The sequence below is a fragment of the Mesoplodon densirostris genome, chromosome 1 (assembly GCF_025265405.1).
Source record: "Mesoplodon densirostris isolate mMesDen1 chromosome 1, mMesDen1 primary haplotype, whole genome shotgun sequence".
NCBI classification, from domain to species: domain Eukaryota; kingdom Metazoa; phylum Chordata; class Mammalia; order Artiodactyla; family Ziphiidae; genus Mesoplodon; species Mesoplodon densirostris.
Window position 1 is genome coordinate 151,056,277 of NC_082661.1, and position 15,052 is coordinate 151,071,328.

General features: G+C 35.3%; 1 protein-coding gene across 6 annotated transcripts in view; it reads left to right on the plus strand.

Moving 5' to 3' along the window:
* GNPDA2 (glucosamine-6-phosphate deaminase 2) overlaps positions 1–15,052 on the plus strand; it is a 27,577-nt gene continuing 12,525 nt past the window's right edge. For 2 of the 6 annotated variants that reach the window (XM_060110461.1, XM_060110478.1), the window contains exons 1-5: positions 9–116; positions 3,077–3,238; positions 7,391–7,492; positions 8,553–8,735; positions 14,535–14,719. In XM_060110461.1, coding sequence (XP_059966444.1) covers positions 3,115–3,238; positions 7,391–7,492; positions 8,553–8,735; positions 14,535–14,719 — 594 coding nt within the window. In that variant the 5' untranslated portion in view covers positions 9–116; positions 3,077–3,114. Of the gene's footprint in view, positions 117–3,076; positions 3,239–7,390; positions 7,493–8,552; positions 8,736–14,534; positions 14,720–15,052 lie in introns of all 6 variants that reach the window. The other 4 variants (XM_060110470.1, XM_060110501.1, XM_060110486.1 and 1 more) reach the window with 4 other exon arrangements.

The window sequence follows — 15,052 nt, forward strand, 5'->3', positions numbered from 1 at the left end:
CTAGGTTTACATCCGGGTCCTTAGGTTTCACACTCCTCGCGCCGGCTGGTGTTTCTCCGGGCTGAGTGAAGGGTGTTCCCGCTGTTCCAGCGTCGGAAGAGCCGGTGGGTCCGCAGGTGAGTCCACGGGAAGGACCAGGAAGGGGAGTCGGGCGGGGACCCGGCTGGTCGTTGCACCCACCGGTGGGCTCCATGCGGAGACGGGGACGCGGGGCGGATGGGGGTCCCGGGAGCCTCGAGGCGGGGGCCGTGGTGTCCCCAGCTTTGTTCCCCTCCAGCTTGACTGGTCGTCCTCTTCGGGACAGGGCTTCCCTGGCTCCTGCTCTTTGGCGGGCCCCATTTGCATTCGTTAGGGTTTGCGGAGAGACGGGCCCAGCGGCTAGGCAGGTGAGGTGAGTTTGCAGCCCTAGCCTTCCGGGCAGGGGCCACAGCCTTCTCTGCTGCTTCTCGCCCCTCGTCGGGACCCTGACCTGGACCCCTGCTCTGAGAGCCCCCTTCCTGGTCGGGCTTCAGGAATCTTTTGAGGTCAGGTGTAGTGTGTTGTAGGGAAAAAGCTCAGAGCAGGGATTGTGGAAGCCTAGATTCCAGACTCTAGACAGATTCTAAAATAGCTGTGTAACCCAAGTCGTCTAGAAGTTCCCATCCAGCTTTAAAGTTCTGAGGTTTGTGTTTGGCTTTGTCCAAGGGACGCACACCCAAAATGAATCAGCACTAGAGGAAGATGAGGGCAGGGGTGGTGCTGTGTCATTTTTTGAGTTTTATCGGGTTAAGATGTCAGAGAATGGTCGACCGCAGCAGCAGTTCAGATGTGTGAGGATTGGCAAAAACTGGAAAAAGACACATTTAAAAATCTGAACACATGTGGCATTCTACTTTTCTCTGGGTAAGGTGATTCATTTGGGACTTTTGGAACTGAACTGTGGACTTGCGGAAGAGTTTAAGAAAGCAAAACGTGCCTGTACTTGGTCTGAGAGGCTTACTTGAACCTCTGTGCAATGAATTCATCATGTATGATGTTATTTTCCAAATTTATCCTGATTGTAAGAATCACCTGTGATATTTGTAAAAGTGCAGATTCCGTGGACCCCATTTCATATCTTTTGAGACACCATGTCCAGGGAAAGGTCTGGGGAATCTTTTTAACAGGCATCCTAAGTGATTCTTCCTTATAAGGCACTTTTGGGAAGCATGTATCTTTCAGTCAGATAGACCCTCTACCACTTAATAGCTTTATAACTTCAGTAATAAACTTGTGAGTTGCAGTTTTCTTTATCTGAAAAATGAGGATAAGTTCTTCCCCAGAGACTATTAAGTGAGTCTAAGTCCTTTGATAGTAGGATCCTTATCTTTGTCATTTTTGTGTCCAGAGCTTAGTGCTTGGCATTGAATAGGCACTCCCTCACAAGTGTGTTGAACTGAGAAAAGAAATAGCATGCCCCCAAACACAGAAGACACTTGGAAAGCTCTAATGCCATTCCCCCTCCTCACCTGACAGGTTTTTTTTTTTTTTTCCTCTTTTTATCAGTAGTCATTTTGCTGAATACTCTTATTAGAGATAAGTATATCTCTTGATGGTTAAAACAGCCAGGAAATGTTTCTGATTCTTTGGTGTAACTTTGAAATTGTTTCTGCCATTAGATTATTAATGAATTTAAATGGAGGCCAAGTCATCTGTTGGACTGAATTCATTGACTTACTGTGTAAATTATTGTCTGTAAATGATATTTATCTCTTGTTATTGTGCCATAACTCTAGATCATGGTGATTGTAAGTTTTTGTTATGCCAGAATCTAAATCATCATGTTCTTAAGGACATATTTAGATTCAGTGTTTTCATTGTAATAAGACCTCCTACTCCCACTAATGTAAAGATTTTGACTTCTGTATGTATGGTTTGTGGGTACAGAATTCAGGACTGCTGAAACCATTTGTGAAAGGATTGGTGTGGGTAACAAATCCATTTAAATATAAAGCTAAGAATTAAAATCTGGGAATTACGGTTGTAGAATACATTGTAAATGTTATAAATCTTCTGTAATCTTACAGAAATCGGGGTGGGAGGAAGTGTAAGAATGCAATTTTCACATCTTTCATGGTAGTAGGTCAATCCACGTTGTCTAAAATGGAATCATACAGTTTTTAAATCATGCTGATCTCTTAATATTTGTATAATATTTTTTCTTAACCTTAGAGTATTCTTTTAGGAACTGAAATTTCTTTTTGTGAAGATTTTTTTTCCCCCAGAGATCAGCAGTTTCTTTAGTTCACTTTATTTTCTTTTGCTTCAGTTTAATGCAGAAAGAATTCAATTCGTTATGCTTTTTGTTAAAAATAGCATGTCTAGTATGATCCTATTGTTAGAAATTATTTCTATACATCCTATTTATATGTGTGCATTAGATAGATACCTGGAATGATGTATACCAAATAGTAATGAGCATTATTTCAGAGTGGCAGGATTTGGGTCGATTTTTTTTTTTTTACTTCTTTGTATCTTTCTGTATTGATTGAAATTTTTTAAAGTGCAGGTATCACTTTTATACAGAAGGGAGGTTTGGTTATTACATCATTCATAGGGAGAGTTCTGGATTTTAGTAAGTAACCCAAAAGGTGCTGAGTAATCATAACTACCATTAATTTGCAATCAATAAATGAGTGCTGCTTTGTTTGCCTTTAGATTTGTTTTATGTTGCTTTATATAGTATACCTGTAGAGATAGTGCAGTGTGATGTCTTTATGGTAAATTTGCCTTGATATAAATTTCAGCTTTGTCATTTAGTAACTGTGTGAACTCAGTCAAATTGTGTCAGTCCCTCTACTCATCTAAAACTGGATGTTGTGTGTACTTCAGAAGGTTGTTGTAAGAATTAATATTTGTACTTAAATGACCTAGCCCACTGCCCAGAACTCAAAGTTTGTTCAAACGAGAACAGCCATTATTACTATTTTAAAAGTACAGATTGTATTTGTATACATGCATGTCTTTCTTAAGTATTGGCCTTTTTAAAGTCATCAATGTATTTTACTTCTGTTTGACTGTAAATTACTTAAAGTGCTCTACAATGGAATTTTCTCAGGTTTGAACTTATTGTCCTGGAAGCTGTGCATCACTATAATGAGACTTGTAATTCTTGATAACTATGACTTGGCTAGTGAATGGGCAGCCAAATACATCTGTAATCGCATCATTCAATTCAGACCCGGACAGGACAGATATTTTACACTGGGTTTGCCAACAGGTAATGCACCATTTTTTTCCATATTAGGTACTCAAGGTTGTGGGATTGAAGGCTTTTTCTTAGTAAAATATGTTTCCTGTTTATTTCTTGTCATATCACTGATTTAACATATTAGGATATAAAGTCAAATATATAGATACAGACATATCTGGTATCTAAGTTTCATTACTATTTGTTAAAATTCTGTCTCACCTACCACTCCAGAATGGAAAAGGAAATATAGCTCAGGTCATGGTCATGATATTTTTTGTACCTTTTTCTAGTAGTCTTTTGTTTGTATTTAGGGATGTTGCTTTCACTATTCATGCAATTTCTTGGGAGATTAGCCTTCTCATTGATCATTAAGAGCTACCTAAAATACGTACTACTGCCTCTTAATTTTACCTCATATGCCTCATATTATCTTATTAGCCCTTTGCTATTTCTGTGATTATTTTCTATTTTAGAAGTATTACAGGTGAAAAATTGAAGACGGGTATGTCTTCATGACAGAATGAACATAAGCATTAATTATACACTTTATTGGATTTAGTTCTCTGTTAAGGCTTTTCTTAAAAAATAACCAAGTAGTGCCACTGATACATGGTACTTTACTTGATATTGTTGACTTACATAGGAAAGAGTATTGGACCTGGAATCAGAGCTGCTACTTTCTTGGTGACTGAAGGGCATTTATTCTACACCATAATCTTGTTTTCCTTACTTTTAAGGAAGATAAGGAAATTAATAGCTTACAATGCTGTTATGAAGCTCAAATAAGAGCAAGTCCCTTGTATACTGTAAATACTATGTAAATTTAAGGTTCTCATAAGTGTGTTTTATTTAAACTATTTTTTTCCTCTTGCTCCTCCCCCCATATATGTCAACTGTAGAAAAGCTACAATCATAATTGTTTTTCACTTGCATAATTTCCATGAAAGATACTGTTAGCTCACCAAGTTGATTTTTTTGTTTGTTGTTTTGCTTTTTGTTTTTCGGTCCATGGCAGTAGGTGTTGGTAAGAATGGCAAAGAGGAATTTTTTAAAATTGTGCACACCAGAAATGGGCCCCTCAGCACCCACAGTTCTGATATGTAAGCCCCAGTCGTTGAACATGGCCTCTGTATCAGTTTGCCTTCTGTAAACCTAGGCCATGCTCAGACTAGCTGCCTTAATCACTTTGTCTTAATTATGAAGAAATAAACAGTAATTTGAGTATGGGAGCAGAAAGGCTTCAGAGCCATAAACGCCAGCAGTGCTAAACATGTTTTTGTGTATTTTGATATACAATTCTTCTGCTTTATTTTGGATAGTATTACTGCCTAATAATACATCTGCCAAGGGTATATCTCTGGAAAACCTTTGTTAACGTTTTCTACTTTTCTCCTTCATTGACCGATGACAGTGTTAATCATAACCCATCCTTACCTTCCCCCACCCCGTGCTTTTGAAATTTGAACATACATTTCTGTAAACAACATGCTATGTTGTAATTACGCCCCACCAAGCACAATTCTGGGGAATATCTGTTCAGTATATATCTTTTTTAAAAAATTTTACTTTATTTATTTATTTTTGGCTGTGTTGGGTCTTCGCTGCTGCGTGTGGGCTTTCTCTAGTCGTGGCGAGCGGGGGCTACTCTCGGTTGTGGTGTGCAGGCTTATCACTGCTTCTGTTGTTGCAGAGCACGGGCTCTAGGTGCGCGGGCTTCAGTAGTTGTGGCTCGCGGGCTCTAGAGCGCAGGCTCAGTAGTTGTGGCGCACGGGCTTAGTTGCTCCGCGGCATGTGGGATCTTCCCGGACCGTGGCTCGAACCCGTGTCCCCTGCATTGGCAGGCAGATTCTTAACCACTGCACCACCAGGGAAGCCCTGTTCAGTAATATATTTATTGAAGTAATGTTGACAAGCTTGACATTTAAGAGCCTGCATGCTGTGGGCCCAACCTGACTCCCAGACTTATTCCCACTGTTCCTCTACACTGAATCAGGATAGGCAGGTTACACTGCTTGTAGTTCAAAGAACAGGCCTGAACTTGCTGGCTTTACTTTCACTCATGTTGCTAGCATACTGTATAATAAGAACTTTATGAGCTCTGGAACCAGGCAGAATCTCTTGAATATCTGGCTTCACTGCCGTGTGTGTGATATTTGGCACATTCCTTAATTTTTTTACCCCAATTCTTCCACCTTCAAAATGGGAAAGATAATGCCAGTTTCCCAAACTTGTGAGATTTACATTAGCTAATGTATGAAACACCAGCATAGCATCTAGCACATGGTAGGCTTACAAGTGTCATCTCTGAACCTCCTCCCCCATCTTTTTTCTATTTTCAATTACAACTTAACCCATTCTTTGATTACGGGAATTTCACTTCTTCAAAGAATCAGTTGAAATGCCATCTTTCATACTTCCTCCAACGAGCAAGACTATAGTGTTTTCTTCTTTGATTCACTATACTACTCCAGACTTCTTATAGTTTATTTATATTTTTCCTTGTGATATAGTTACTTTGTACTTGTCTATCCGTATTCTGTGAGTTCTTTTAGGGTAGAAACAGTCATAATCTTTGTTTTATCTGAATCATAGTAAGCACTTGCTAAATTAGTTATGTTAGTAAATGAGTATTGCAAAGCAAATATATTAAAATGAAGTTTCTTTTACCAGTTCACCCTGTACCGTATCTTCCATTATTTTTTTTTTCTATTCAGCCGCTTTGATTAAAAAGTAGAAAATGAATGTGTTTTTTATCACTACTGTGACAACTTCTTTTTTTATTCATATGTCCTTAAATTATGGAGGGAGTCCTATAACTATTCTCTTGACACTGAAAGATACACACAGAAAATTTGTTATGCTTCTAGAAAAGGAGAAAGAAGAGCATACTTATCCATCTTTTATCCAGGTTTCATGTTAGTGGGCTGTAGTTCTTTGAGAAGGAATTGTAAGGTTTGACCACATACATTTTAAATTATTAATGACAATTTAAAACAATATGTGTGCTTAACTTTAAGAAAACCTATTAATCTTCTGTTCTGTGAACTTGTCTGTGTGATATTTAGCCACTTCTATTATTCTGTCATCTTAAATGAGAGTCAGTCTTTTTACTACTCTAGATTTTTTTTGTATTTATTGTTTTTTTTGTTTTTCTGTTTTTTTTTTTTTTTTTTTTTTTTTTGCCAGAGACTGCTTAGTTCTGCCATACTTCTTTCTCCCTGCCTCTTGAGTAGAAATTTTGTGTTTGGGTGTTTTATTTTGTTTTGTGATGGTGGGTGGACTAGAAACCAATACTCTGACTAGGATTGTGTGGGCCAGGTTGCTTGTTGTAAGAATGTAGTCAATCTAGTCTTCGAATTTGCAGTTAAAATGAAAAAAATACAGCAAATTTAAAAAACAAAGGGAGGCCATCCTCAAGTAGCTAAATTCATTTATCTTTATTTTGTCGTTTCATGGAGCACTATCAAGCAGATCTTAATTTTATAAAACATAAAAGAATCACATTTATAAAACAATAACGTTAAGAACTCAGATGAAGTATCCAAAGCCAAGATCCCATTTCCTAGAAATCATTTTACTTTATACATTTTAGCTGATATATGCTGAAAATAACACAAAATGAGAAACAGGAGCTCCAGTTAAAAACTTAAAGGATAAACCTCCTCACTCAATCCTTGCCACTTTCTATTTTGAAAGTAGAGGCAGTGTTTAAATTCAGCTCTGGTTTCCCTTTTAATTTCATTGAATGGTCAATAATTGACCTATTTATGTATCATTTATGCTACAAATCCCTCTCTAAATAGCTTTTTCTCTAAAGGTGGGACGTTCATTTTTCTTCTAATTCACATGTGCTCTCTAGAAGTTTCTAATCCTGGAATATACACCATTAATTCCAAATATCCAACGACACAAGAATAATTTTCCAAGCTATAATTTCTGCTGACAGATTCCCAGCTTTATTCAGCAAATTCTAGTTTACTAAAATATTAGGTTACCTTATAGAGAGACTAATTCAACATATATTTGTTAATTGAATGTGTATTGAAATTAATAATTGTTTGCCTAATAAATTAGAAATATAAAATACCATTAAGTAAGAAGAGAATAAGGTTAATAAAAACTTTTTTAAAAATTAGCTTTTCAAGTTATGTTAGAAAATGGAATCTTTATCTGTTTTAGGGAGTACACCTTTAGGATGTTATAAAAAACTAATAGAATATCACAAGAATGGAGACCTTTCTTTTAAATATGTGAAGACCTTTAACATGGATGAATATGTAGGTAAGCTATATTATTTGAATATATTATTTGGACATGTTATATTTTAAATAAAATAAATATATTGAGAATATTAACATTATTTAAATTTGTTTTGAATGTAATATGAATATATTTCTAGAGTATAATGTATTACCTTGCAGTGGGGTTGGGAGTTTATATAAAAAAAACTATTTTTGTAGTGACGGCATGACAGAAGGACCGTGAGACTAGAAATCAGAAGATTTGCATTCGTCTTCAGCTATGCCACTTACCAGTCCTGGCTCCATCGACTTTGAGCCAATTCATTCACATTTCTCATTCTCTCTTTTTCTCTTTTTCTTTTTTTCTTAAGGCAAAGTTAAAACCAGTGTTGTTGTGGGCATAAATTAATTAATATGTATGTAAAAGTAATTAGTAAAATATTTTTTAAATATAAGGCTACTTATATTTGTAGCCTTGAAGCTTTTATAATTTATTGTGACCTTGCTTAACTAGAAAGATCAGTGATACATATAAACTCTGTTAAAATTTAAATTTTATAGGTACACATTTTTAACGGTAGCCTGAGTCATTGTCAAAGAACTGTTGTAATTTAGTATACCTTGCATGTAAATAGGAATAACAGAGGAAGAACGTAGATCAAGATCTCAGTTGTGTGGCCATTTAATTTATGTTGGATTTAACATATAAATCAGTTTTATTGGTTAAAATTTTGTATTTGAGAAGGGGAATATAGTGATTACAGGCACATGAACTAGACTTCTGTGCTCCAGTCCCTCTGTGAGCTCTGTGACCCTGGGAAAGTTACTTTAATGTGTTTCTGTTCATCTATAAAGTGAGATTGATAATAGTTATTTCCATAGACATTGTACACATTAATTGAGTTAATACGTACATGTACAGTGATTAAAATAATGCCTGGCACATAATAAGCATATATTCCGTATAAAAATGCTTTTAAATTGAATATGGTATAGAAATGTTACATATTTTAAATAGCATTTATGGCTTAATCAGAAAAGTAAACTTTAGATTTATTTCTGGAAATAGTTACATTTTTATTTATTAACTTTGTATTTAGGACTTCCCAGAAATCATCCTGAAAGCTACCATTCTTATATGTGGAATAACTTTTTTAAGCATATTGATATAGATCCTAATAATGCTCATATCCTTGATGGGAATGCTACAGATTTACAAGCAGAATGTGATGCATTTGAAAAGAAAATAAAAGAAGCTGGAGGAATTGATCTTTTTGTTGGAGGTACGTAAAACATTTTGTCATTAATCATTTATTAATATTTGGATTAGGTGCTTTAAAAAAAACCCCAAACTTACCTTCGTGTAATGTAAAGAACATCTGTGACTGTCTGTAATACCCATTTATTCAGCTATTGATTTTTATTTTACTTTATTTTCATCAAAAAATAATCTTAATGTTGCAAGTGGGGATTGTTTAAATTATGGCTTGAGAAATAGGTCCTAATCCCTGCCTAATTACCTCTTTAGAACTGATAGTTTACCACATCTTAGAAAACGAGTGATAAATTTCTTTTCCTCAATGATACTCTTATTCTTTTACTGTTTCTTTAAAACCCCAACTCAGCTTTCTTATCAAATTACAGCGTTAAATCTCTGAAAGTTTGCATGTGGAACAGGTGGATTTTAACATTTCTCTACTGATCATTCAAATTGCTTCATTTTACTAAGAAATTAGTTAAGAATGTAAGATTTTTATCATCAGCCTTTAGTTAATATGAATTAAGCTGTATAATTGTCTTAATAAACTCTAAAGTAAGTGTTTAACTAAATTCCACTTGAAATTTATATATATATGTGCACACACAAACATACATATGTGTATGTATATTGTGTGTTCATGATCTACCATTGAAGAGGTGAAAGAATCTCTTCCTTTGTAATGACAATACAGTTTTCTGCCATCAGTATGAAGCATATGAATAGTACATCATCTAAACTGAAACCAAAATTGTTTTTTTTGCCAGATTCTTTAGTATTCAACTAAACATACTAAAGCTCTAAATTAACATTAGATATATAGAGATAGATATATCCATTAGATCTAGGTATATCTTATAATTAATTTATTAAAAGACTGCTCAAAATTATATGAATTAGATTTTCAGTAGACCTGTGTACTAAGGTTAATTTATGGTTGAGGTGGCCACGTATTGTTGAGGTGTTTGGTTGCCTTTGGAGAAAATTGTGTTTTATCATCAGACAAAAATTAGCATCTGTTTTGGCCACTTACTATCTGTGAGATCTTAGGAAATTTATTGATTTCAGTAAATTAGTTCCATATACTAATTCAATATAATTAAGTTATTTGTAAAACAGGATTATATTAACCATTTCAGAATTGATGAGAATTAACCACATTATAACATGTATAAAATGCCTTGTGCAGTGCTTGGTATGTAGTTGGTAATCCATTAAGTGTTACTCCACTCTGTCTTTGAGGTGTAGTTTCTGAAGTAATTTTTCCTTAGTTCATTGAATGTCCTGCTCTTTTACTGATTTACCTCTAAGGCTATCCAGCAAGACTGAAGTTTTTCTCTGAGGAAGTTGTTATCTCTACCTAGCAGAACTAATATCAATTACTTTCTTAAATAGACAGGATGGTTTTTTTATCTGAGCAAGAATCCAAGTTAGACTAGTTTGCTTTTCAAAATAGAAAGTATCTATTTTTTAAATAAAACTTGCTAATATTACTTCACTATTCCTGGAAAACATTTGCATTCCAGTTTTGTCCGTATTGCTCAATTCTGAGATAATTACCGTTTGTGCCTACCAATATCAAGGCCAAGGCAGTAGATATTTGAAAATGTTTAAAGAGTGCACTACCCACGCATTCTTTAGATTTTCTAAACTCTACCAAAATCAAGTAGAATTACTGTAAAATAATATACCTAAACTGTTTATCTTAGTTATATCAAGAAATGTTCTCACTCATTTACCATTATACAAAAAGATATGGCAATTATTAAAACTTTAGTATTAAAAATGGCTGAATGGATAACATAAATAGTATTTTTTTACTTCTTTATGTGAGGACTTAGTTTTTCCTGTTAATTTATTGACCTTACATAAGGATTCTTGTGACAAATCGCTTGGGGTCTCAATGCCAGGAAGTAGAACTTACTTGGGGGAAAAAAAACTGATAAGAACTCTTTAACTCCATTTTGTCCTTTTGCCTACTTTCCAGAAAATATTTTAGCTTAATGTAATGTTTAAGGTTTAATCTCTCTTTTCAGAGATTTATAGTAAACTTTCTTCTTTCCCCATAGCTTTAAGCCACTTCTTGTTTCTTTGTAGCTAAAGTTTTTCAGTGCATTTCCTCACAATAACCCACCTTAGTTCTACCTTTGAAATTAATGGAGCATAATCATAATTATTTATGTTTATCACTGACTCTTACTACTAAAAAGAACTTTATTTTGTTTTTTAACCAATTTTTGTCTTAAACTTCCTCTAGTTCTCCCCTTGCAAAAAAATTTAACAGGATTTCCTTTCCTCTTCCATTAACACCTTCATTGTAGTCGTGGGGTAATCCAGGGTCTGACAGTTTATATTTATCCAAGGGACATATAAGTGTGTATAGGGAACGGACGGTTGGCTTATTACATTTTCTTTGAACTTTTCCCTGTTTGGGATACCCTATTATTGGATCTGTCTCATGAAAGAATCTCATTTGATTCTTCACCTTTGTTGATCTAGGTTGTTATCATTGGATATTCAAGATGAGGCTTGGTATCTGGGTCTTACCACTTACCCTTCTTTTGTTCCAGGGTTTGGTTAATAAAAACACTAAGAACTGAGCCAAATGGGATCAAAATATCAGCTTTATTAAAGGTAAAGTTGGATTAGAGATTGCAGGTTGGGCTTGAGGCCAGAATGGGGTTTCCTACTCCTCCCCTCTGAATTGGAAATAGTAAGACCAGAGAAGAGCTCCAGAGTATTAATCCACCATTGCTCACTACTGGGAAATGGAGCAAGAGTTCCCTTCCCTCTATAGAAAGGAGAAAGGAGGGAATACATACTCAGAAGTTCTTCATCTGATGACAGAATTGTTGGGAGAAAGAATGAGGTATATCATGCAATTCCTGATCCATACCCAGCAATAAAGTACACAAACATGGAAATCTATAAATAGACTCTAAAAGCATTATTAACTTTAAAATTATCTTAAGATAATTTGTGTTTAAAAGGTAAAAATAAGACACTGGGGAAATTTTTAACCCTCTACTTTGGTTACACGATTAGATTCTTTGATTTGCAAGTAAATGTAGTCTACTAATGAGACCAAAAGTGAATTTATTGGAATAATTCTGGGGTAACTCACAGAATTGATATCAGAGTTGGAAAAAACAAGTCTTTAGAAGAACAAGAACCAGGAGCCTCAGATCAACTGAAGCAGGGACTCACCTGATCCTCTCTTGCAGTGCTGTCATCAAATGCCTCAGCTCTAGATGCCTTCTTTCTTTCTGTGTTCCTGGTCAAGTTTCAGATTTATAGAGAGAAATTCTGATTGTTTCAGCTTGGCCTAAGTACTTGTCCTTAGATCACAACAGTTTTGCCTAAACGATATGAGATATACGGTGTTATGATTGGTCTAGCCCCTGTTGTGAGGGGAGCAGAGCAGGGTAGAAGGGGGCAAAAACTATACTGAACATTCTGAAGAATACCAACCATCCATTCATTTATTCAACCATTATTTATTGAGGGCCTCCTGTGTGTCATGTGTTCTAAATAGTAAGGATACAGTTATGAAGAAGAGAAAGTCTACTCTCATGAAGTTTACCTTCTAGCCCACAGAACTATAGACACACAATCCAGACTCAGAGGTTTTAGGGATGTTTCATAAAGGTGTTGATATTTCGGGCTCCCGTGGGGTGCAGTGGTTAAGAATCCGCCTGCCAATGCAGGGGACACGGGTTCGAGCCCTGGTCCGGGAAGATCCCACATGCTGTGGAGCAGTTAAGCCCGTGTGCCACAACTACTGAGCCTGTGCTCTGGAGCCTGCATGCCACAACTACTGAGCCCGCACACCACAACTGCTGAAGCGCACACCTGGAGCCTGTGCTCCGCAACAAGAGAAGCCACCACAATGAGAAGCCTGCGCACCGCAACGAAGAGAGTCCCCACTCGCCGCAACTAGAGAAAGCCCGTGCACAGCAACGAAGACCCAACGCAGCCAAAAATAAAATAAATTAAAAAAAAAAAAGTTGTTGATATCTTAGTCTACACTTAAAGACTGAATAAGAATTAACCATGGTGTTTAGAGTTCCTGATTATTTTTAAGAAAATTTTATAAGGCTTTGTAAAACATTCTGAACATTTTTAAAATATAATTTTATATCAGGAAAAGCTCAACTTTTGATAGTTACTGATAGTAAGGGAATGTATTGACCCTTTTCCATCATGAACCATTCCTGATAATTTCAGCTTTGCTGTACACTTTTGTGTGACCCAAATCACAGGTGAGACCACTAATACTGATCTTTGAGGACCTCCTATTTTTTCTGGAACTCTTATTTTTCTGGTTCCATCCTTTCCTCTATAGAGAAATATAAATAAAAATATTTAAGCAGATGTATACTTAAAGAGGAAAAGCAGAACAGTTTTACAAATCTAGAGAGAGATGCATATCTGTGATTTAAAATAGACAAGCAAAAAATAAAAATAAATAGACAAGCATATATATACTTAATAGTGGAAACAAACCATACATATTAACCACATATAGGTCTGGCTTTATGTACTAGATTAAAAATTAATCCTATATTGTTAAAAATTCCTAGATTATTGTGCTTTGGTAGTTCATATTTGTGTCCTAAGGTTTTCAGTTCTTCATTCAAAACCAGGTTACTCTTTGTCGTATTTTACTTTGTTGTAGCCTGGGAAAAAGTTGTTAAAATTGTGTGTTAAGAGCCAATAAGATACACCTATATATCATTAAATATGCAGAATATAAATATAACAGGTATTTTGACCCAGAGAACTTGTGGGTTGATTTTTTTGATTGAAGTTGCCAGAAATCTGACTAGCAAGTAGGGTCCATGTATATAAAACTTGATTTACTTATGCCATAGAAAAATTCTTGATTTTATGAAAGATTTACCTCCAATTTCCTTAAAATAAGAAATGTCATATTCTTATCTATATTTTAGAGGCAGTCCTAGAATATTTCAGCTGGCAGTAAATCTCCTTAAAGCAGAGTTTTCAAATTATGGTTGTCACACATTATTAGGGCATGAAATCAATATGGTCAGTCACATCCACCATTTCCCTTTGTACGTTTTGTTAATGAAACAAAATGTAATCAAAAGCTTGAATGGCTCCTCGTAAGGGTATTATTTCATGCAATTCTTGTTTTAATTGTATTTATATGTGTACTAGATTGCAGTGTCAAATGTATTTCTTGCAGTAGGTTGCAGTCAAAAACGTTTGAAGAAAACTACTGCCTTAGATAATATCTTGTCCAATCTAAACATTTTTATAAGTGAGGAAACTGTACTACAGGGAGGTCCAGTAGTTAACTGCCCCATCTAGACTAGAACCAAGCAAGTTAAAGTGTGAATATAAAGACCACTGGGTTAGGAATCAGAAGATTTAGATTTTTGTCTTAGTATTTACTAAATTATTACCTTGAACAAATCATATATTATCCTTTAGCATCAAAGTTTCCTTTTGAGCTTAAAAAAGGAGGGAGGTGAGGTAAATAGATATGGTTAATCTGACTATATCACAAGATTGTTAAATATGTTGAGAGGATGCATGTGAAATTGCTTTATTATTATAAAGTGATAATTTTGCTGTTAGAATCATGCTAGCTCAATGCTAAGCATATGGAAAATGTTGAAATACTTGTTGAATCAAATACAGGAACAAATCTTTTACTGCAGCATTAGAAATTCAGCTATCAAATAAAACAAGGTAAGCGTGTTTATGACTATTTCTTTGGTCTTTAAATCATGTTGAACTTCGAGAAACCTTATTTACTTATGTATATATGTGTGTGTATATGTATTTCTTTTGAAAGGAATTGGTCCAGATGGTCATATTGCTTTCAATGAGCCAGGATCCAGTTTAGTATCAAGGACAAGAGTAAAGACTCTAGCAATGGACACCATTTTGGCAAATGCTAAATATTTTGATGGAGATTTATCAAAAGTGCCAACTATGGCTCTAACAGTTGGTGTGGGGACAGTGATGGATGCTAGAGAAGTAAGAATTAAATGTTCTTTGATGTTTTTCCTTGGATGTCTATAGACTTTGGAGAAATTGTGGTGTCAAATAAGTACTATTTTGGGTTTATCCTATTTACAGTATAAATTGTCTAGCTTTCAGTAATTTCTTTCAGGCTCATTGCCATGTTTAGAATTCAAGTAAATTAAGTCTTTGGAGCTGTAAACTAAAAATTAGGCTCCATCTCTTTTGGGGTACTGCTTTACTTGCCTCTTCTTGTTTCACAGTTTGAGGTCCTCAAATCACACTGATCATATAGTCTTGTGAAAGGACTGTTGCAACAAAGATGAAGTCGTAATTAACATTAAACTG